Source organism: Oncorhynchus kisutch, linkage group LG6, assembly GCF_002021735.2.
Source record: "Oncorhynchus kisutch isolate 150728-3 linkage group LG6, Okis_V2, whole genome shotgun sequence".
Lineage (NCBI taxonomy): Eukaryota > Metazoa > Chordata > Actinopteri > Salmoniformes > Salmonidae > Oncorhynchus > Oncorhynchus kisutch.
In genome coordinates this window covers 59,594,320-59,619,214 of record NC_034179.2, presented here as the reverse complement: position 1 = coordinate 59,619,214, position 24,895 = coordinate 59,594,320, and the positions used below count along the sequence as shown (strand labels likewise).

Sequence of the window (24,895 nt, the reverse complement as noted above, 5' to 3'; positions counted from 1 at the left end):
CGATGTTAAGCCTCTTAAAAATGAGTTATTTGGATATCTTAGTCTTACCCATTCTCTCAACTTTTAGGCTTTAATCTAAGGATTAGGCCACCCAAATAAAAATACATTTGGATTTCTTTACCCTGTAAACACGGGTATTGTCATTCCGCCAAGTCTGTTGCAAAACGTTTCTTGGACAAAAGCAAACGGAATGTGGTGGGACACAATAAATCCAAACAGAATCAGTGGAATGTAAACACCCCTGGCTATGGGCGAGGTTGGACAGCAATCGATGCTTTGGTTTCATTTCCCTGGCACCGTTTCCAAATGCTAATGTTTTAGCATTTGTGGCAAGAATCCCATTCAAGTCACACCGATATTAGCATTTTTCGCACATCATGTCCAAATAATAATCCAAAAGTATCTAAAATTGATTGTGAAGCGAAGTCACTGATTTGATTAGGGGATTTGAATGTCAATTTAAGGGCAGGGTAGTGTCCTTAACGCCCTGTTAAGAACTATTTATATATATATATATATATATATATATATATATATATATATATATATATATATATATATATAGACTTTCAATTTCAGAGACCCAGCTAGTGTCCTAAAATCTGATTAAGTTCCAATTGAAATGCAACCGGTGTCAACCTTATTTGATCAATGAAAAGGACAACACGCTTACCATTTATACAAATCTAAAGCTTTATTGAATCATGACTTAAATGGAACAGAACACAGCACTAATAGTCATATAAATCACACACTTGACTCAACAGCTAACTTAACGTCTCAAACTGTACGGCAATAGAAGGAAAAGTCATTTGCGTACCTATATACAAGAATATACCTTTTTTCTTTGTACATGGCAACACTGAAGTAATTAAGGCAAAAGCTTATATTGCAAAGGTTTGTTTAGCCTACAACTAAGTGTTTTAATGAGGGAAGAAACTGATTTAGGGCTCTATTCAATCAGATCCGCTTTAGAAAGCAAGTGGTGTCAGAGGTCGAACTGTTTTAAAGCTGTCAAATCCACAAGTGGCTCCAAGCATTACACCTAATGTGGACTTGGCCATTGGCTGCACGGAGTCACTCATAACAGAAATCCCATTCAGCCTGGTTTACAAGTTCGAACACTGGAATGTGAGATGTAATCTACACCTCGATTAGGATGATAGAAATCCTCATTATTTCGTTAATGATTTTCAATTTGAGTGTAATTATTTCTATATAGCCGACACTTCCTCATTGTGAACTTTAATACCAGTGGCTTTGTGACAATGACTGCAACAGCAGCTGCTCACAGATTTGACAGCACAAACACAGTTCCATCTCTGACACCACCAAAACATCCGCTATGCAAGTGTTTGCCATTGCTGGTCTGATTGAATCTAGGCCTTAATCATGTGTATCCGAGAACCATACAGACAACATTAAGCTAAAATGGGCAGTAAAACAACTAGCAACTAAGCTTCCATAGTGTAGAGGAAAATGCAAAAGTGAAGGTCTTCACGGACCCATCTGTACCCAAATACCCGGTCAGGTTCGTTTCCAGAATAAAGTAGCTTAAAAAAATTATACTTTTCTGTTGCTTTTCTCATTCGGATCGGGTGTGGAGCTGACCAGGAACGGGTCTAGAATGTTTTATGCATATCGGGTCCGGGTGGGGAAGCCCAAGGTCCATTTCGGTACCGGTCCAACTTTTTGGACCTGTGAAGACTTCTAGTCTGGAGGCAACTTGATCCTCCTGACCAGAAGAGCAAAGCCTGTCAGTTGCTGTCTGCGTCATCACTGATGATCCCCTGCAGATTACTCCAGTCTGTGGCTCTCTTGCGCCCCCTGCCTGCGTGACTGTCCTCTTCACTGTCTGAGCTTGAGTTGACTACACGCTTGTAAGCAGAGGATGGAGGGGAGGACTGTTGCTGCCATATGGACACCCCTCTCCGCTTTGGACGACCTGAGAGAGGGAGAACATTAGTAGTTCATTTATCAATTAGTACGTCCATCCATGTGACCATTTTTGGTTTTACCCTACTACTTTGTCTTCATTAATAGACAAAGTGACACATTGATTTGTTGAGTTAGTAGTTAGCAGCAGTGTCATTATATCAGAGGTAATTTACCCTGTCCGGTAAGAGAGGCAGATACCACTGAGGTTTTTAAATCCTGTTTAGAGACCCATTTTTGCATGGCCTATAGCATCTGATTTTATTCAGGGTATCTGCAGGTTCCATGAAGTTGAATTTAAGAGACTTAAGATCTTGAATGCCATTTTGAATACAATTTAATAAAAATTGAGGTCTGCGTGCCACACACCTGCTAATATTCCCATATGTTTAGGGATGGCTCTTGCGTCAAAGGCTATAGCCTCAGGCAGGTGTGCTATTTTAGCAATGAGCATTCTCCTGTAGCCTAACGGATGTAATAGCATAGTGGCTAGGCTATAGATGGCTGAAGTATGAATTTAAGAGACTTAAGATCTTGAATGCCATTTTGAATACAATTAGGCTTAGGCTACTCCAATTGGCTAAATCATTAGCTAGATCATAAACTAAGAATTTTGGCTTCGATACCAATACCAGCTATAATGATACTCAATACCATAACGATACCACTGAAAACAAAGCCTTAAAGTCAAATATACAGCACTTGAGAATCTAAGATGGCGTAGCAGTGAAGACGTGTTTTGTTCGTGTCTCGTGTATTTATATTTCAACTTTATTTTAAATCTCCTTTCGATTTTTTATTTTATTATACCTTCCGGGAACCTGCCTCACCCAATGTGATACGGTATCGCTATTATTTTAAATTTTTTAAACTTTAGCACACATTCTAGAACCTCCAGAAGCTAACCAGCTAATTAGCTACAAGCTATTAATTAGTCATCGCAGCTAGTTAGCTCGCAGCTAGTTAGCTCGCAGCTAGTTAGCTCGCAGCTAGTTAGCTCGCAGCTAGTTAGCTCGCAGATAGTTAGCTCGCAGCTAGTTAGCTCACAGCTCACCGTGGCATCCAGTATCGAAGCTATCCCTGAGGGCCACCTCCCGGCCTACTCAGCTGTTCACCCGAACCCCACTCATACACGGCTAGAGCCCAATACTCCATCGGATCCTTGCTGTAAACTCTGGACCTTGGCACCGGTTCACCGCTGCTACCGATTGGCTATAGTGGCTAACGCCACTGCCACGAAGCTAGCACCAGTTAGCCGTGAACCAGGCGCATCTCCCGGCTAGCAAACTAAATTCTACAATACCTCTTTTACCATCTGGCTTCTCTGTCGACACGGCGCCCCGCCGCACCACCACGACTGGTCTGCCGACGAATACTCCATCCGCTGTGCCTTCATCCGACCGCCGTCGGAGCAGACACTACTAACTTTAAACGCCGTGTTGCCCGAGTGCTAGCGTAGTGGTGGCTCCCCTGTACCATCTACTGCTGCCCTCTGGACACTATGATCACTTGGCCACATAGCTGATGCCTGTTGGACTGTCTATTAATCACGGTGCTCCATTCTGTTCTTTTTTAATTTTTTTATCTGTCGGCCCCAGCCGCGAACTCTGTAGTTAAGCCGACCCTCTCTGCCTAGTCATCGCCATTTTACCTGCTGTTGTTGTGTTAACTGAATAGCTTGTCTCACTTGTTGTTTTAGCTAGCTCTCCCAATCAACACCTACGATTACTTTATGCCTCGTTGTATGTCTCTCTCAAATGTCAATATGCCTTGTATACTGTTGTTCAGGTTAGTTATCAGTTTACAATGGACCCCCTAGTTCCACTCTTCATACCTCTGATACCTCCTTTGTCCCACCTCCCACACATGCGGTGACCTCACCCATTACAACCAGCATGTCCATACCCCTGTCTGCACATTATGCCCTGAATATATTCTACCATGCCCAGGAATCTGCTCCTTTTATTCTTTGTCCCCAACGCTCTAGGCGACCAGTTTTGATAGCCTTTAGCCGTACCCTCATACTACTCCTCCTTTGTTCCGCGGGTGATGTGGAGGTAAACCCAGGCCCTGCATGTCCCCAGGCACCCTCATTTGTTGACTTCTGTGATCGAAAAAGCCTTGGTTTCATGCATGTCAACATCAGAAGCATCCTCCCTAAGTTTGTTTTACTCACTGCTTTAGCACACTCTGCCAACCCTGATGTCCTCGCGGTGTCTGAATCCTGGCTCAGGAAGGCCACCAAAAATTCTGAGATTTCCATACCCAACTATAACATTTTCCGTCAAGATAGAACTGCCGAAGGGGGCGGAGTTGCAGTCTACTTACGGAGATGGACCTGGAAAGTATGACATTACTTTGCAGGCTATATCCAAACAGTTCGAACTACTAATTTTAAAAATGACTCTCTCCAGAAATAAGTCTCTCACTGTTGCCGCCTGCTACCGACCCCCCTCAGCTCCCAGCTGTGCCCTGGACACCATTTGTGAATTGATCGCCCCCCATCTAGCTTCAGAGTTTGTTCTGTTAGGTGACCTAAACTGGGATATGCTTAACACCCCGGCAGTCCTACAATCCAAGCTAGATGCCCTCAATCTCACACAAATCATCAAGGAACCCACCAGGTACAAAATCTGTAAACAATGGCACCCTCAGACGTTATCCTGACCAATTGGACCTCCAAATACACCTCTGCTGTCTTCAATCAGGATCTCAGCGATTACAGCCTCATTGCCTGCATCCACTACGGGTCCGCAGTCAAACGACCACCCCTCATCACTGTCAAACGCTCCCTAAAACACTTCTGCGAGCAGGCCTTTCTAATCGATCTGACCCAGGTATCCTGGAAGGATATTGACCTCATCCCGTCAGTTGAGGATGCCTGGTCATTCTTTAAAAGTAACTTCCTCACCATCTAGATAAGCATGCTCCGTTCAAAAGTCTCTGAACCTATTAAGAGGGACACGTCACTGGCTTACGAGTGCTCTGCCATGCCGTCTTTAGGAGGGGCTGTAATGTCAGGCTTTTTTCATTATACTCGACTTGAGTGGATTTGGTTACTGACATGATCTTCCTGTCCTGTTTAAAGCCTCCTCAGGCTCATGTGGTGGGGGAGATCTTCATGGGCTGACCTCAGCCTTGTCTCAGGGTAGTAACTTGGTCTTGATATCACTCTAGTGGTGTGGGGGCTGTACTTTGGCAAAGTAGGGTTATATCCTGCGTTGTTGGCCCAGGGGTCTAGGGTCATTCTGTCCTATTTGGTGTAATTGAATTTTTTATTTAAACCTTAAATTTAAACAGGAAAATTCACCTTTTCAAGGGAGACCTGGCCAAGAAGACAGCAACAAATCATTAAAACATGATACAGCCTAAAAATAAAGCATTTTACACTCCTCTCTAACAGAGTCTCCCATCAATTTTTTTAAATTCATTCGGTGGCATTAACATATCTAGATGAAGCATGGATTGTAGATTATTCCATGCGATTGGTGCACAAGCAGAAGGCAGTCTTGCCTAATACTGTGAATGTCCTGGGGACTTTAAGTAGCAACCACCTAGCAGACCGGGTAAGGTAACTGCTGGTGGTGACCAGGACTACAGAGGTAGAGGGAGTTTACCCAAAAGGGCTTTGTAGATGAACACAAATGTATCTTTCTGCACATATAAAGTGAGGTCCAACCTACCATTTGTACAATGGTGGATGAGTGACTTGGCATTTATAATAAAGCGCAAGGATGCATGATAAACAGAGTCCAGTCTCTGTAAGACGGAGGTTGCGTGCATATACAAGTCACTATAATCAATTACAGAGAGAAAAGTGTCATGAACAAGCTTCTTTCTAGCCATAAGCGGGAAGCAAGCCTTGTTACGAACATAAAAACTCGATTTCAATTTAAGCTCTGTCACAAGACCATCCACATGAACTTTGAAGGACAACTTGTCATCCAACCAAACGCCTAGGTATTTGTAGGATGCCACTTTTTCAAATCACCAGATGTGACAATGCTAACGTTCTCTGGCAGAGTTCTAGCTCTGGTAAAAGTACATTCAAGACCATAAAGGGAGGCCTGCAGTGATTGAAAAGCAGTCTGGAGCTTGTCAACAGCCTGAACCAGAGAAGGAGCACATGAATATACACTGCTCAAAAAAAAAAGGGAACACTAAAATAACACATCCTAGATCTGAATGAATGAAATATTCTTATTAAATACTTTTTTCTTTACATAGTTGAATGTGCTGACAACAAAATCACAACAATTATCAATGGAAATCAAATTTATCAACCCATGGAGGTCTGGATTTGGAGTCACGCAAAATTAAAGTGGAAAACCACACTACAGGCTGATCCAACTTTGATGTAATGTCCTTAAAACGAGTCAAAATGAGGCTCAGTAGTATGTGTGGCCTCCACGTGCCTGTATGACCTCCCTACAACGCCTGGGCATGCTCCTGATGAGGTGGCGGATGGTATCCTGAGGGATCTCCTCCCAGACCTGGACTAAAGCATCCGCCAACTCCTGGACAGTCTGTGGATGGAGCGAGACATGATGTCCCAGATGTGCTCAATTGGATTCAGGTCTGGGGAACGGGCGGGCCAGTCCATAGCATCAATGCCTTCCTCTTGCAGAAACTGCTGACACACTCCAGCCACATGAGGTCTAGCATTGTCTTGCATTAGGAGGAACCCAGGGCTAACCGCACCAGCATATGGTCTCACAAGGGGTCTGAGTATCTCATCTCGGTACCTAATGGCAGTCAGGCTACCTCTGGCGAGCACATGGAGGGCTGTGCAGCCCCCCAAAGAAATGCCACCCCACACCATGACTGACCCACCGCCAAACCGGTCATGCTGGAGGATGTTGCAGGCAGCAGAACGTTCTCCACGGCGTCTCCAGACTCGGTCACATGTGCTCAGTGTGAACCTGCTTTCATCTGTGAAGAGCACAGGGCGCCAGTGGCGAATTTGCCAATCTTGGTGTTCTCTGGCAAATGCCAAACGTCCTGCACGGTGTTGGGCTGTAAGCACAACCCCCACCTGTGGACGTCAGGCCCTCATACCACACTCATGGAGTCTGTTTCTGACCGTTTGAGCAGACATGCACATTTGTGGCCTGCTGGAGGTCATTTTGCAGGGCTCTGGCAGTACTCCTCCTGCTCCTCCTTGCACAAAGGCGGAGGTAGCTGTCCTGCTGCTGGGTTGTTGCCCTCCTACGGCCTCCTCCACGTCTCCTGATGTACTGGCCTGTCTCCTGGAGGCGCCTCCATGCTCTGGACACTACGCTGACAGACACAGCAAACCTTCTTGCCACAGCTCGCATTGATGTGTCATCCTGGATGAGCTGCACTACCTGAGCCACTTGTGTGGGTTGTAAACTCCGTCTCATGCTACCACTAGAGTGAAAGCACCGCCAGCATTCAAAAGTGACCAAAACATCAGCCAGGAAGCATAGGAACTGAGAAGTGGTCTGTGGTCACCACCTGCAGAACCACTCCTTTATTGGGGGGTGTCTTGCTAATTGCCTATAATTTCCACCTGTTGTCTATTCCATTTGCACAAAAGCATGTGCAATTTATTGTCAGTGTTGCTTCCTAAGTGGACAGTTTGATTTCACAGAAGTGTGATTGACTTGGAGTTACATTGTGTTGTTTAAGTGTTCCCTTTATTTTTTTGAGCAGTGTATGACTGTATATAGATGTAACTTTGCTGGTTGCATCCCATTTCCCAAATCATTAATAAAAATCAATAACACAGGAGCTAAAATGGAACCCTGGGGCACACCTCAATTAATCAAGAAGGCTAGACTTGTGATTGTCAGTATATACACACACATCAGAAAGATAATTGGTTTAGGAACTTACTGCCCCTTCACTGAGACCAATGTTTCTGAGTCTAGCTAGCAACAATTCATGGTCAACTGAATCAAAGGCCTTTGATAAATCCAAACAGCGCAGCACAATGTTGCTTTTTATCAAGTGCATTAATGATGTCTTTTGCCACTGCCATAGCTGCAGTTGTTGTACTGTGCCCCGATCGAAAGCCAGACTGAACCCCGCTCAGTATGTTCTTTTCAATTAAGAAGTTTAACTGAGTTCACTAGGGATTCATAGACTTTGGCCAGGATAGGGTGTTTAGAGATAGGACGATAGTTATTAGTATCTGAGGGATCTCCACCCTAATAGCAGTGGGAGGACATAAGCTGATTTCCAAATGCTGGATATGGAATTGATTACATTAGAACCCTACACTGATTTGATAATCTTCCAGAACTTGGTAGGGTTGTTTAGGTTCTCTTTGACTGCATTTATATAGTAACAAGTTGTCAAAAAAAACCTGCTCTGTATTAAAAATCTAAGGTGACTCGGTAGAGATTTCATGGTATCTCCCGGCCCAGAGTTTGGTCGCACATTACCAGAGATCAACAATAAAAGCTTAACAATATATCTCAGTTGCCCAATGTGTGAGGACTAGTGGAGGATTGTCAATAAAACAAACTGCACCCTGACCTCGACCTGTTCAAAGGACCTCTCCCTTCCGCACCTGCCGTCTTAACCTCTGAATGCTCGGCTATGAAAAGCCAACTGACATGTACTCCTGAGGTGCTGACATGTAGGGGCTCCCGAGTGGCGCAACGGTCTAAGGCACTGCACCTCATTGCTCTAGAGGCGTCACTACAGACCTTGGTTCGAATCCAGGCTATATCACACCCAGCCATGATTGGGAGTCCCACAGGGCGGTGCACAATTGTCCCAGTGTCATCCGGGTAGGCAGTCATTGTAAATAAGAATTTGTTCTTAACTGACTTGGCTAGTTAAATAAAAAAAATGTTGCACCCTCTACAACCAATGTGATTATTATTTGACCCTGCTGGTCATCTACACTGAACAAAAATATAAAAACGCAACATGTAAAGGTGTTGGTCCCATGTTTCATTACGCAGAAAACACTTCTCTCAGTTTGTGCACAATTTGGTTTACATCCCTGTGATCATGCCTTTCGTAGCCAATGTGAGCAAGACCTTTAAACAGGTCAACAAGGCCGCGGGGCCAGATGGATAACCAGGACGTGAACTCCAAGCATGCGTGGACCAACTGGCAAGTGTCTTCACTGACATTTTCAACCTCTCCCTGACCAAGTCTGTAATACCTAGGGTAAATGTTTTAAGCAGACCACCATAGTCCCTGTGCCCAAGAATGCGAATAACCTGCCTAAATGACTCCAGCCAGTAGCCATGAAGTGTTTTGAAAGGCTGGTCATGGCTCACATCAACACCATCCTTCCGGACAGCCTAGACCCACTCCAATTCCCAACAGATCCACAGATGACGCAATCTCATTCGCACTCCACACTGCCCTTTCCCACCTGGAGAAAAGGAACACGTACGTGAGAATGCTGTACAGCTCAGCATTCAACACCATAGTGCCCACAAAGCTCATCACTAAGCTATGGACCCTGGGACTAAACAACTACCTCTGCAACTGGATCCTTGACTTCCTGAAAGGACGCCTCCAGGTGTTAATGTTAGGCAACATCATCTGCCACGCCAATCCTCAACACGGGGGCCCCTCAGGGTTGTGTGCTTAGTCCCCTCCTGTACTCCCTGTTCACTCACAACTGCGTGGCCAAGCATGACTACAACACCATCATCATTACGTTTACTGACGACACAACGGTGGTAGCCCTGATGGGTGTGATGCCAGGACAACAACCTCTCCCTCAACGTGAGCAAGACAAAGAAGCTGATCGTGAACTACAGGAAAAGGAGGGATGAACACACCCCCATTCACAGAGGGGCTGTAGTGGAACGGGTCGAGAGATTTAAGTTCCTTGGCGTCTACATCAACAAACTATTATGGTCCAAACACACCAAGACAGTCGTGAAGAGGGAATGACAACACCTTTCCCCCCCAGGAAACAGAAGATGTGGCATGGGTCCCCAGATGCTCAAAAAGTTGTACAGCTGCACCATTGAGAGCATTTAAAATAAAATAAAATTCAACCTTTATTTAACTAGGCAAGTCAGTTACGAACAAATTCTTATTTACAATGACAGCCTACCCCGGCCAAACCCAGACGACGCTGGGCCAATTGTACGCCACCCTATGGGACTCCCAATAACAGCCGTATGTGATACAGGAATCAAACAAGGGACTGTAGTGACACCACCTGCACTGAGATGCATTGCCACTCGGGAGCCCTGACCGGTTGCATCACCGCCTGGTATGGCAACTGCTCAGCATCTGACTGCAAGGCAATAAAGAGGGTAGTGCATATGGCCCAGTACATCACTGGGGACAAGCTTCCTGCCATCCAGTACCTATATACTAGGCTGAGTCCGAGAGAGGCCCAAAAAAATTGTTGAAGACTTCAGCCACCCAGTCATACACCGTTCTCTCTGCTTCCACACAGCAAGCGGTCCCGGGGCGCCAAGTCCAGTTCCAAAAAGCTCCTTAATGGCTCCTACCCCTAAGCCATGAGACTGCTGAACAATTAATCAAATGGCCAACCAGACTATTTACATTGACGACACCCCCCCACCCCTTTGTTTTTACACTGCTGCTACTCGCCGTTTATTATCTATGCATAGTCACTTTACACCTATCTACATGTACAAATTGCCTCAACTAACCTGTACCCATGTATATAGCCTTGTTACGGTGTTACTTTTTATTTCAGTTAATTTAGTAAATATTTTCTGAACTCTATTTCATGAACTGCATTGTTGGTTAAGGACTTGTAAGTAAGCATTTCACAGTAAGGTCTACACCTGCTGTATTTAGCGCACGTGACAAAATTGACATGATAATTACACAAGTGCACCTCGTGCTGGGGACACTAAGGCCACCAAAATATGCAGACACAATGCCACAGATGTCTCAAGTTTAGGGAAACGCAATTGACATGCTGACAGCAGAGATGTCCACCAAAGTTGTCAGAAAATTGAATGTTAATTTTTCTACCACAATCCGCCTCTGTCATTTTAGAGAATTCGGCAGTATGACCAACCGGACACAAAACCGCAGACCATGTGTATAGCATCATGTGAGCGAGAAGTTTGTGGATGTCAATGTTGTGAACAGAGTTCCCATGGTGACGGATAAGCTACAGACAACAAACATTATTGCATTTTATCAATGGCAATTTGAATGCACAAAAATACCGTGACCAGATTCTGAAGCCCGTTGAGGCCCAATTTTGTATAAGGTGTTTGACCAACAGATGCATATCTGCATTCCCTGTCATGTGAAATCCATAGATTAGGGCCTCATTTATTTACTTCAATTGACTGATTTTCTCATATGTAACTAAGTACAGTACATTTGGAAAGTATTCAAAGCCCTTGGCTTTTTACCAGTTACATTACAGCCTTATTCTAAAATCATTTTTTTATTTTTAAATCTACACACAATACCCCATAATAATAAAATGAACAGTTTCTGAAATTTGGGGGCAAACAAAATACAGAAATACCTTATTTACATAAATATGCAGACCCTTTGCTATTAGACTCAAAATTGAGCTCAGGTGCATCCCGTTTCCATCGATCATCCTTGAGATGATTTTACAACATGGAGTCCACCTGTGGTAAATTCAAATAATTGGACATGATTTGGAAAGGCACACCTGTCTATATAAAAGGTCCCATACTTGACAGTGCATGTCAGAGGAAAAACAAAGCCATGAGGTCGAAGGAATTGTCCGTAGAGCTCCGAGACAGGATTGTGTCGAGGCACAGATCTGGGGAAGGGTACTAAAAAAAATGTATGCAGCATTGAAGGTCCCCAAGAACAGTGTCCTCCATTCTTAAATGGAAGAAGTTTGGAACCGCCAAGATTCTTCCTAGAGCTGGCCGCCTGGCCAAATTGAGCAGTCGGGGGAGAAGGGCTTTGGTCAGGGAGTTGACCAAGAACCCAATGGTCACTCTGACAGAGCTGCAGAGTTCCTCTGTGGAGATGGGAGAGCTCTCTCTGCAGCACTCCACCAATCAAACCTTTATGTTAGTGTCCAGACGGAATACAGGTGTATTTACTTTAAATATGATATTGTTGCTAGATAGCCATGCAATTGATCGAACAGTAAATGTAATGTCCTACAAAAACTTTCCATTGGTATGCCTACTTGATGTATACACCGCAAATGTTGCGCTCTGCTCCGCTGGCACATCTTCTCAAATTAGGGCTTTCCCCCACCCCAAACAATATTTCAACCAATCGGTCGACATTTTTCCATGTTTTTTTTCCTCATATACTGACACATCCTATGTGTTCTAATCAACTATATTCACTGAGCTTGTCTGATGCATTCAGCACATGGTTTGATTAAATAATTAAGTCATACAAATGACGAGTGAGTCCAACCAGCAATCGATTTGATTGTGCCGGGCTGATTGTGCCGGGCTGACTTTGTTAAAAGAATATGTATATTTTAGCACTAGCACCTGTTTCCTCTCTCCTCACCACAACAGAACAAAGTGTTTATCGCTCTGTCCGTGTTGCTGAAGCTGCAACATAAAGCCATTTGACTCAAAAGTTATGTGAACAAAATCCCTAATTTGTTTAGGAAAAACATTCATTATTCCCTCAACCTGTTCTCTTTACGTCACACATGTATGCATCGCATACACGTGACCAAAGACTTATTTGCACAGGATTAGTTATTCCAGAGGACAAATCGGACAGGATTCGTTTTTTCCAAACTGCTCCCTGTAAATTTCTTTCCAATAAATGGACAGTTATGACAGAAGCCTGAAGGTTTCTATTCTACATGTGACGATACATTATTTCAACATGTCCCGGTGACAGGGCCACACTGATAACTCGAGCTTGGTTCTTAAGTTTCTGAACCATCTTTCCTATCGTGTCACTATATTCATGTATAGCTTATGCGCATGACTTAGTTCAATATATCAAATCACGTAATTGTTCTCCTTTCGCAAAATGCGACCAACACCTGTCAAAGAATAAGTCTGAACACTCACAGACTTACATGGTGACACTAAATAGGCCAATTGGGGCCCATTAGTCAGTCTCTCTTACGGTCATGTGCACCGGGTGTAAATGCTGGTACGTTAACAGTTATGGTGGTAGTATTTACAACATTAACTAGAGTTGCAACTCTCCTTTTACTCTGTGTGCAAAGGGGGCGACGGAGTGCGAGAGAAGCGAAATAGGGGCAGATGCTTTCATTACAGGAAGCAGGTTAATGCACCTTACTGTTGAAAAAATAATGATTTAAGAACACCCAAAAAATCTGCAGGAACATTGTGTAGCCTTATCACCAACGTAAGCAAAATGTATTTGGTAAGAGGACAACTCTAGCTAATGTTGTGGTCTATCAAATTGTATAGGCTACCTTGAGCTCTTCTCTTTCCCCCCTCTGGCAATGGCCAGACTCGCACACACAGAAGTGCACATGTGGAGGGCTCCCCATCTTGAAAGTGCACCTTGAGTATTATTTGATGTAAACAAATAAAATGGGGCATGGTGGCAACAATTAAGCAGCAGCACAATATAACAAACAATGTAGTCATCTCCATCGCATGTTTTAAGACCTTTGAAAACTAAATTGATGACATTAAGACTTAAAGCCTTTAAAAATCTGAAATTAATTTAACACTAAGGACCCTCAGACACCCTGTTTATTGCTACTTTAGGTTTAATTTTTTACAACCAGTAACTTTATTGTTCATTTGATCTACATTTTGATTTCAGATCTACAGTTTGTGCTTCAACAAGTATTCCCTGTACCTAAAGTTGAAACAAAGATGAAGATTGGATAAGACTATTAAAGCAATAGAACAGAAAATATCCACCTAGCCAATCAGAGTGCATGGTCAGGGTATGCAATCAGCTAAGATCTAGAAGCAAGCAGTTGATTAAGGAGTGGGGGCGAAAATGTCACCTTGTGTAGTTATGATGTTGCAGACATCTAGGTCTGCCAACTCCTGAGCCTCCTCTCTCTTAAGTCTGGCTTTCTTACACCGCTCTATAGAAGGCTGGCCTGAGGGGGAGAGACAGAAGCCATTAGTCCAAAGCAAGTTCACTGTCCAGCAATGCCACCATGGCTCACTCCACCTCACGGATATCAGCCCCGTTTATACCTGGTGCTAATGTGTCCTTCGTACTAATCTTATCCACATTCTGATTGTCCCCCATTTTTTTTTATATAGGTGTAGATTAAAAAGACGCATTGTGATCCGATGGTGATTAGGAAGATCTGATCACATTCAGAGGTAGTCAGACACGCATCGTGTCTGGATATACTTACAAGTGTAGACGCATCTGGACAGTGAAGCCATTTAAATCATCGTCATCTCACCCTCAAATCATTGACAGGTGGCACCATTGACTTAAAACATCAATAAGAGTCTTTAAAATACATTTAATATTATTAAAACAATTATGCATACAGGCAGGGTCCTGCAAATCTGGTAACAATGCGGCACAGTGGACAGACATACACATGGTATAAAAATGTCTGTCAAAATGTGTGCACAATCAGAATGTTGACAAGATCAGGACAAAGGACACATATTAGCGCTAGATATAAACAGGACTTTAAAAGTATCACATAGTTGTAAACAATATAGTGGATTCGCCCTTTAACCAATTGAAAGGCTACATGGAGCTATTGTGTACAATTCAGTCAATTGAAATATTTTCAATTTGGCGGAGTGAGCGAGGGCATACTGACCAAATGAGAGAATTTAAATTCATTGCCCCAGCCCCCCCAATTACCTTCGACACCCAGTTCTTCAAGCTCCCTCTTCAGCACAGCCACCTTTGACTTGATGGAGCAGCAGCCATCCAGGAGCTTCTTGTAGTTCCGTCTCACACCACAGAGGGCGATGTAACGCTTCAGCCTGGCTACCGCCATGTTGTCCTTCATGTTACATGGATGGAGCACATTTTTCCAGGATTAGCCTAGGCTAATACCCTGACTACACCACTCGCGTTGCAAAATAAATGTAGGAAAATATGTTACAAAATTTTTGCGCCCACAGTGCTCGGGCGCGCCAACGAGCGTCTGCGTTGCCAAGGGCTAAAATAGATGTAATTTCTATTTCTGACGCAGATCGCTCTCCAATCTCCTCACTGGTTTATAGAAGCAGGTACCCAGGTATCTCCTCATTGGTTATACCCACATGGGTGATTGAAAGACACACTGTTTTGCCAGTTGTCGTGGTAATACTATGAAAGTGTAGATGCCAATCACCATATAAGTTCAAAGATGAAACAGCCTAGGAGGAGAGATGACAAGAAACGATTCGGTTGACCGTTTGTGTGGATTAACTGTCAGAGTAGAGGACCTTGTGCATTTCAGGAAAAATAACTCAATGTTTATATCCCAGGACAAATTAGCTAACAACAGCAAGCTGGCTAAATAGGACAAATTAGCTAGCAAGTGCAAGCTAAATTGCCATACATGTTTAATGCTTTTCGACCTGTCCCCAAATTAAAGTAATTGGTTCAGATATTTTAACCTGCGTGTCATGACCGCGTTTGGTGTATGGGGACAAAATACATTTATGCACGATGGCACACACGCGCAGCCAGTTTGGGTTCCATGTAAGGCTGACTCCAGAAAGAGCCACTTGCCTCTACACTTTATATTGCCTTGAAACCAGACATAAAATTGTATAGAATTCTTTGTCAGGCAGAAATTAGCGTTTGAGTCAAGCAAGTTTCCTCTTACAACCCCTACAAACCAGAATGTTGAATAAAATTATATTTTAACATACTTTACCGGTTGTTCATTCAGTTGGTCCTTTTGGTGGTAGGGAATGCGAGACAATATATCCACAGGAAAGTATAATTACATCAATGTTAAAATTCTATTTATTAAACATTCTGGCTTGTAGAGGTCAGGATGGGAAACTGTCCCGATTCAAAAAGCTAACTTCTGCCAAAACCAAGAATTCTATGCAATTCAACATTGGGTTTCCAGGCAACACTTTGTATAGATCAGAAGGGATTTGGGGACGCATGGGCAATATAGCAGTAGCTCCACCTTGCCTTTGGCTTGTAATTTCATCATACTGCATATTATATTGATCCAATACCTTCAGAACTGGCCTCACCTTTCCACCTTTGGAGCCGCTCTCACCCTTTATTGGCCGCTTCGCCACAGACTTCCTCTTTTTCACCTTTTCTGGCCTGACCTCACTTTCCTGTTCGTCCTCCAATGATGGGAGGGATGAGCCAGAGTCAGAGTCTTGGGCTGGCTCATCCTTCGTCTTAGTCATCACTTCTTCGGTTTCATCTGAGAAAGAAGAAAAATTACTTTAGGGAGGGGGAAATAGTACATTACTTGAACGCTTATCATTGGGGCTACATAATGGTATCCTATCCCTGGATTTTTCACTATGTTTGGGCCTTTACTAGGACACATTATGCATGCTCATGAACACACCCACTTGATAACTCATCCTCTCCCCCGCTGGCTTCCTCTGAAGATGCACCGTCATTCTTTTCTCCCTCACTCTCTGACCTGGTGTCGTTGTCATTTCTTTGTATTTTTACCCCTTTCTGCGCCATTACTTCAGCCTCTCCAATGTGCTCCGAGTCACTCCCAACAACCTGCACTCTTTCTCTTCTCTGCAATGGTTTTCCCTTTACCTCATTTCCACTCTCCCTCCTTTTCAAACACTTGCTCTGCACTTTCACTTTCACATCCACATTTTCTTTTCCTCCCGCTCTATTTTTATCCTCTTCAGAGTCACTTTCTGAATTGACTTTGTCCTTTTCCTGTTTGTGGGTTTCATCTCGTTTCCACTTTTTGTTCTCCTCAAAATCTTCTTCCTCGACTTCAGAGTCATGTTCGCTCTTCCTCCGATTCACCGTTTTGATCTCAACATCACTTTCTGAGCTAGTTTCAGTCTTCCCACCATTGTGTACTCCTTTGTGTCCTCCTTTGTTTTTCTTGGTGCCGATTTGGGAAACTTGCTCAACACTTCCCATGTCCTTCCCCTCCTCTTCTTCCGCCATCTGCCTTTCTCCATTTCCCACTCTCTCGAGTCCAGAATCTGGGGAATCTTAAAATAGTTAAAGGAAATAAAATGTCCAAATTAGATTGAGAAAATATTGCTTAAAATTCCATGGCTATCACAGATATGGTAAGTCTTAATTCTTTAAAACAAATCATGGGATGAGTCTCAACTTCATAATAGCCATGGTTTACACAAATCTGAATAAATGTGTCTCAAGTTAATATTTGACCAGCAATATGAACCGCAGCACACACTGTGGGCTTTCACTATGACAAAGGGTAGCATTTTCATTGAACCGCTATAATTAAAAACTTGAATAGATGGGACTGCACATAATATAAGTTGAGCTGTGGACAAGTTGCAACACACTAACTCAAGTTATTGGATTATGAAGAAGAATGGCGCCGGTGTGGATGATGGCTTCCGTTTTGCTCCTAACCAATTGTGCTATTTTGTGTTTTTTTCAGACATTTATAATAAAAAAAAGCTTAATAAAAATAAATAGTACGGAGACATTTTTGTTAACAGTTCTGTGCCGTTTTAAGTGAGGAGAATTTCATCCAAGGGCCACTACTATTGGAAATGACCTGATTGGGCCGACTGAAGCCGAGATCTCTTTGCCTTGGATCCATCTGCTTTGGTCCTGCCTCCTTTCTCCTCCTCCTCACCCCTCTTTCGTTTGTTGTGGAGAGGCGTCGGGGTAACGTGGATAATGGCTTCATTGTCACTGCTGTCACTGTCCTGAGAGAGAGGCAGAGGTCCATTAACCATTAACCATTAATAATAATTAGTACAGCTGAGGAATGTCATGGTATTAGCCTAGATCTCTTCTTAATCCTCTTTTTCCGTCTGTTTTTAAGTAACTCAGTTAAAATGTGCTGGGTGCCAGGACATCGGGGTGGAAGGGAAGAGTTCTAATGGAAACATGAAATCCCAGGTCAGATTATAATCGAAACCAGCTTGAATTGAGATAAATGCAACAGCTCGGGACTGTCGTGACAGCATGCACCTACCAGGAGCAATAACATGAATGTAATTGGGACTGGAAAACTGTAGTGACTTCTCATCCGAAATAAACTAAACAAAAATATAAAAATGCAACAATTAAAGATTTAACTGAGTTACAATTCACAAGGAAATCAGTCAATTGAAATGCAGAGAATTCGGAAAGTCAGACCGCTTGACTTTTCACATTGTTACGTTACAGCCTTATTCAAAAATGGATTAAAAAAAATTCCCTCAACCACTGCGTCACCCGGGAGGCCAAGGGCGCTGTAATGCAGCGCCAGCTGTGCCACCAGAAACTCTGGGTTCGCGCCCAGGCCGTGACCGGGAGGTCCGTGGGGCGACGCACAATTGGCCTAGCGTCGCCTGGGTTAGGGAGGGGTTGGCCGGTAGGGATATCCTTGTCTCATCGCGCACCAGCGACTCCTGTGGCGGGCCGGGCGCAGTGTGCGCTAACCAAGATTGCCAGGTGCACGGTGTTTCCTCCGTCACATTGGTGCGGCTGGCTTCCGGGTTGGATGCGCGCTGTGTTAAGAAGCAGTGCGGCTTGGTTGGGTTGTGTATCGGAGGACGCATGACTTTCAACCTTCGTCTCTCCCGAGCCCGTACGGGAGTTGTAGCGATGAGACAAGATAATAGCTACTAAACAATTGGATACGAAATTGGGGAGAAAACGCGGTAAAAATTCACACAAAATTTTTTTCCCTCAATCTACACACAATACCCCATAATGAAAAGGCAAAAACAGGTTAAGACATTTTTGCACAATTTTAAAAATAAATAAAAACAGAAAGTATTCAGACCCTTTGCTATGAGACTAGAAATTGAGCTCAGATGCATCCTTTTTTCATTGATCATCCTTGATTGAGTCCACCTGTGGTAAATTCATTGGACATGATTTGGAAAGGTCCCATAGTTGACAGTGCACAAACCAAGCCTTGAGGTTGAAGGAATTGTCCGTAGAGCTCCGAGACAGCACTGTGTTGAGGCACAGATTTGGGGAAGGGTACAAAAAAAAATGTCTGCTGCATTTAAAGTCTCCAAGAACACAGTGGCCTCCATCATTCTTAAATTGAAGAAGTTTGGAACCGGCAAGACTCTTCCTAGAGCTGGCCACCCAGCCAAACTGAGCAATCTGGGGAGAAGGGCCTTGGTCAGGGAAGTGACCAAGAACCCGATGGTCACTCTGACAGAGCTCCAGAGTTCCTCTGTGGAGATGAGAGTACCTTCCAGAAGGACAACCATCTCTGAAAAACTCCACCAGTCAGGCCTTTATGGTAGAGTGGCCGCAGTAAAAGGCCCATGACAGCCCGCTTGGAGTTTGCTAAAAGGCACCCAAAGACTCTCAGACCATGAGAAACAAGGTTCTCTGGTCTGATGAAACCAAGATGGAACTCTTAGGCCTGAATGCCAAGTGTCACATCTGGAGGAAACCTGGCACCATCCCTATGGTGAACCATGGTGGTGGCAGTATCATGCTGTGGGGATTTTTTATCAGTGGCAGTGAGACTAGTCAGGATCGAGGGAAAGATGAACGGCGCAAAGTACAGAGAGATCCTTTATGAAACGCTCAGGACAAGACTGGGGCGAAGGTTCACCTTCACACAGCCAAGACAAGTCTCTGAATGGCCATGACTGGCCCAGCCAGAGCCCGGACTTGAACATATCAGGAGAGACCTGAAAATAGCTGTGCAGCGATGCTCCCCATCCAACCTGACAGGGCTTGAGAGGATCTGCAGAGAAGGGAAGAAACTCCACATATACAAGTGTGTCAAGCTTGTACTGTCATACCCAAGAATACTTGACGCTGTAATTGCTGCTAAAGGCGATTCAAAGTACTGAGTAAAGGGTTTGAATGCTAAAGTAAATGTGAGTTTTTTTTATTTGATAAAATGTGCAAATATTTCTAAAAACCTGTTTTTGCTTTGTCAATATGGGGTACTGTGTGTAGATTGAGGGGGGGGGGTGCAATCCATTTTAGAATACGCCTGTAACGTAACAAGTTGTGGAACAAGTCAAAGGGAATACTTTCCGAATGCATTGTAAATTCATTAGGCCCTAATCTATGGATTTCACATGGCTGGGAATACAGATATGCATCTGTTGATCACAGATACCCTACAATTTTTTTTTTTTAAATACAAATGTAAAAAATACAAATAGTCAGGTGCATGGATCAGAAAACCATCTGATGTGATCACCATTTGCCTCATGCAGTGCGACATATTTGCATAGAGTTGATCAGGCTGTCGATTGTGGCCTGTGGAATGTCGTCCCACTCATCTTCATTGGCTGTGTGAAGTTGCTGGATATTGGCGGGAAAGCTGTTGTACACGGCGATCCAGAGCATCCCAAACATGCTCAATGGGTGACATGTCTGGTAAGTATGCAGGCCATGGAAGAACTGGGACATTTTCAGCATCCAGAAATTGTGTACAGATCCTTGCGTCATGGGGTTGCGTATTATCGTGCTGAAACATGAAGTGATGGAGGCGGATGAATGGCACGACAATGCATTAAAATTGCCATTGATAAAATGCAATTCTGTTTGTTGTCCAAAATTTGTCTGCCCATACCATAACACCACCGTGGCACACTCGGCTCACAACATTGACATCAGCAAACCGTCGCCCAAACACTATAAAAACGCTGTCTGCCATCTGCCCGGTACAGTTGAAACCGGTATTCATCCGTGAAGAGCACACTCGCCAGAGTGCCAATGGCCATCGATGGTGAGCATTTGCCCACTGAAGTCAGTTACGTCATCAAACTGCATGGTCTGCGGCTGTGAGGCCGGTTGGACGTACTGCCAAATTCTCCAAAACCACTTTGGAGGCAGCTTATGGCAGAGAAATTAATATTAAATTCTCTGGCAACAGCTCTGGTGAACAGTCAGCATGAAAATTGCGTGCTCCCTCAAAACAGACATTGGTGGCATTGTGTTGTGTGACAAAACCACACATTTTAGAGTGCCCTTTAATTTCCCCCAGCACAAGGTGCACCTGTGTAATGATCATGCTGTTTAATGAGCTTCTTGATATGCCACACCTGTCAGGCGGAAGGATTATCTTATCAAAGGAGGAATGCTCACGAACAGGAATGTAAACAAATGTGTGCACAAAATTTGAGAAATACGCTTTTTGTGCATCTGGAAAATCAGCTCATGAAACATGGGACCAACACTTTACATGTTGCGTTTATATTTTTGTTCAGTGTATTTAAGAACGAAATGTACTTCAAAATTATTCCTTCCACACTTCTGACCACCCAAGACCTGTAGCGGTCATCTTTTCACCCAATCACTTCAGATCTGTGTGTACTCAATGGAGAAAGAAAATATTTTATCAAAAGTTATGGGGCATCAAACTGTGAAAGACAGGACAGCAGCTCTGGGCAAATACATGTCATAAACTTGACTTACAAATACATACAGACATAGGCTATATGTGAAAGTACCTGCAATCTGCTTGATTTAGGCTTAAGGTTTGTACTTTTGAGACTGTTCCATGGTACTGGGCAAATTACATTGAGTTTAATTCAAGTACTTACCTATTTGATCCAGGTCTGAGGGAGATATATTGATTGACAAAATCATATCTACTCACAAACATCTTTACCTGCATCCTCAGCAGTTCCTCCTCTACCACTCTCTTCATCAACTGTCTGTCCTCCTGGTTTAGTGAGTCCCGGCCAACGCATGTCAAATACCGCCCTCTTAAGATGCCAAGAGTCAATGTGCTAGGAGACAGAGTAAGGAGGAAAAAAAGAGGATGAAATAGATACATTTTCAATGAAACAGAGAATGGAAACTGACATTATGACGAATATGACGTAGTGCTGGGGAAATCTTCAGGGGATGTAGTATTTCATTTCCTTAGAGAGACAAGATTATTGGGTAGGGTTTAGACCGTCATTGTACCTAGTTAAACAAAAAATAAGGCACCTTAAAGTTGGTTGCCAACCACCATATAAAATCCACAGAAGGACAACTTTCTTCACAAGAGCTCTGCTCCACAAAGTATAAATGCTCTGACTTCTGCAGAGTGAATTATTAAATTTAACTAGGCAAGTCAGTTAAGAACACATTCTTATTTACAATGAGGGCCTACCCCCGCCAAACCAAGACAACGCTGGGCCAATTGTGCGCAGCCCTATGGGACTCCCAATCACGGCCGGATGTGATACAGTTTGGATTCGAACCAGGGACTGTAGTGCCGCCTCTGGCACTGAGGTGAGGTGCTTAGACCACTGCGCCCTTCGGGGGCCTCAATACAGACATCTATACAGACTCGCCTTTTATGAACGAGTCATTCAGAAAAAAAGAACAACTTTCCAGTCAGTAAAAAGAGTCGTTCAAAAATAACGAACAGCGCTTATGGGTATTGTGAACGAGGCATTCGAGTGGTCTGAGGCAATCGGTAATTAATGAGCGTTTAAGTGCAACTTTAGATGGTTTAGGGAAACAGCTCGAGATTTAACTATGGTTCAAATGATGACCTTAGCTTTTGGGAAACCGGGCCCTGGGCGTTAGAGAGCAGACACGGCAAACAGGGGAACATGCAAGCCAACCACGCAAGAGCGGTGATGGTATGTTAAACCTTTGCCACAAGCTAGCAAGAATTTCCATGCATGATTTGACTTCGTCTAAAGAAACTGCAAAAGGGAGTTTACCTTAGGTCAGGACAATCACGGAGTTGTCCAGAAACGAACCTCCGAATCTGTGTTTCCTCCGCTGACTTCATTTATTAGCCAGATAAAACGTTGCTGCTTGATTATTTTCCCTCCAGATTTGGCACAACATTGCGTAAGCGTAATGACGCAACTAGCTACGTGTTACTTGCTGTTTGTGTCATCATGTGGATTTCAAGACAACAGAACTTTTGGATTTCAAGACAACAGAACTTTTGCACAACGTAGCAACGCCCACTTCCGTCCAACTTCCTACCCTATACATAGCTTCCTGTCAGCCTGATTGTAGCCATACTCGCCCCGAAATCGCTCGTTTTATCATTACCGCAGTATATTAATATAATCATTTCTATAGCTTTTTTAAAAAATCATTCGTGTTTTAAATTCTGTTTATCCGTTCAGTTAGTGTTTTTTGTAATTCGATTGTCTCTTTAGCTAGCAATGTTAGCTACCAGTACCTAGCTAACGTTAGTGCTAATGACGTTAACGTTATTTGTTCCGGCATCTTTATTGAAATTTAGGAAATTAAGATTTCATTGAACCTTATGGTGGGCTTCGACGTCTGAAGGGAGCAGTACCTTCGATGTGGAATAACTACGATGTCCAAAAGATCCTCATGTAACCGATGGGAAGCATCAACTGCATCTGGGCTGTGGCTTGCCTTTTCACAAAACTCCAAGTTTTGGGCCTCTTGTGAAGGCATGGGCCAAGGAGCAATGAGCTATTACTGCAATGCATCTTAACTTTTTTTGTTAATTAACACCTCTGCTTATACTTATACTGTATTATTGACTGTATGTTGGTTTTACTCCATGTGTAACTCTGTCGTTGTATCTGTCGAATTGCTTTGCTTTATCTTGGCCAGGTCGCAATTGTAAATGAGAACTTGTTCTCAACTTGCCTACCTGGTTAAATAAAGGTAAAATAAAAAATTTATAAAAATACTCTGAACAAAATGTTAAAGTTTTTTTACACGGACAAGAGGACAAACATTATTAACGAATTATTTTTAATTAATTAATTTCAGAGATTGGTTTTGTTTTTAATTAATTGAAAGATAAAGGAGCTTCTCCCTTGTTTATTTAGTTTTTCCTGCCTAAGAACTTTTGCATGTACACAATAGTACCAGTCACCCTTCTAATTAGTGAACACCACTGGATCTCTGTATTCTCTCACCTGAAGAGACTATGTGAAGCTGGTCTTCACTGAGCACAAATGTGCAGCCTTGAAAGTTGCCATCTAGGGGCAGTGACGGGAATGCGGGTGTCTCCTTATGGTGAACTGTGTCACGTTGTGATTGTAGGCTGCTGGTAAGACAGGAGGCTCCCCACCTGTACTTTTCCAAAGTGGGATATCTGCTTTTCAGCAGATATCCCCATGCTGCAGATCAATGGCTTGGATAGAGGGTCAAAGCTCTTGTATGCCTCTTCTATCTGGAAAACTGAGAGGTCAGGGAGTGTTCCAAGAAGGGTGCTGGAGTGTACAGCAGCCGCTGTGGTTAGCAAATCTAAACAATGTACTTGAAACCACCTGAAATTAAATAATTTGATATAGTCAAAGTGTAATAGAATATGACCAGCTACTAGGTAATACTCACCTAATCCCTCCTTCTGCCATGCGCTTTTTGGTGGGCTTGGTGATGGTCATTTTTCCTATGGGCCCAGGTTGCAGACCCTGTAAAAAGACAGTACAGGGGCACTATTCTAAATCTAATCATGAGACAATTTATGTTTTCATTAAATAATTTATTAGCATTATGACGTTATTATAACCACATGATGTTATGTGGTATAGCTATTAAAACATGCCATAGTTCTTGGCTTATGCCACTGCTGCTAGGCCTCTGTGCAGCTGTGCACAGGTGGGACGACTGGTGTTCCCATCTGGGAATTGTTTGCAGACTGGAATAGTAATGCAACTGTGTGGTTGCATAATGCAGTGCCAGCAACATATGAACAGTGATGTGTCATTGTTACAGGTTCTTAGGGCTTAAGTACAACCTATGTAAAAAAAAATATTATTTGACTATAAAAATCACTCATGTGTCACGACCAGCAGACAGAAGTGACTGGCGAAACATGCAACAGCCACTAAATTCATTACAGCAATACAGGTTTAAACGTTTCTATTAAGGGTATATGCCCTTGTTTAAATTGAATCTAATGCGTCCAACATAAGAGCTTACATAAACAGCAAGGAAGACAACTGAACAATTACTCCACCAATAACAGTTTCATCGACATGGGCTAAGCCTAGTCCTAGACTAAGCAATGCCTCTT

General features: G+C 43.3%; 1 protein-coding gene across 2 annotated transcripts; it reads right to left on the bottom strand.

The window, feature by feature from the left end:
• Positions 1 to 669: 669 nt before the first annotated feature.
• Positions 670 to 23,557, bottom strand: hirip3 (HIRA interacting protein 3). Of its 2 annotated transcripts, none has more exons than XM_020486061.2 (8): positions 22,599 to 23,557; positions 21,545 to 21,665; positions 17,510 to 17,663; positions 16,350 to 16,958; positions 16,014 to 16,195; positions 14,671 to 14,815; positions 13,835 to 13,933; positions 670 to 1,945 (listed from the first exon to the last, which is right to left on the bottom strand). In XM_020486061.2, exons 1-8 carry the CDS (start codon positions 22,667 to 22,669, stop codon positions 1,758 to 1,760), a joined length of 1,569 nt encoding a protein of 522 aa, XP_020341650.1. In that variant the 5' UTR covers positions 22,670 to 23,557; the 3' UTR covers positions 670 to 1,757. The 2 variants fall into 2 exon arrangements, with proteins under 2 accessions (XP_020341650.1, XP_020341649.1); XM_020486060.2 differs by having other exon boundaries at positions 16,350 to 16,967; positions 22,599 to 22,868.
• Between the last annotated feature and the right edge of the window lie 1,338 nt (positions 23,558 to 24,895).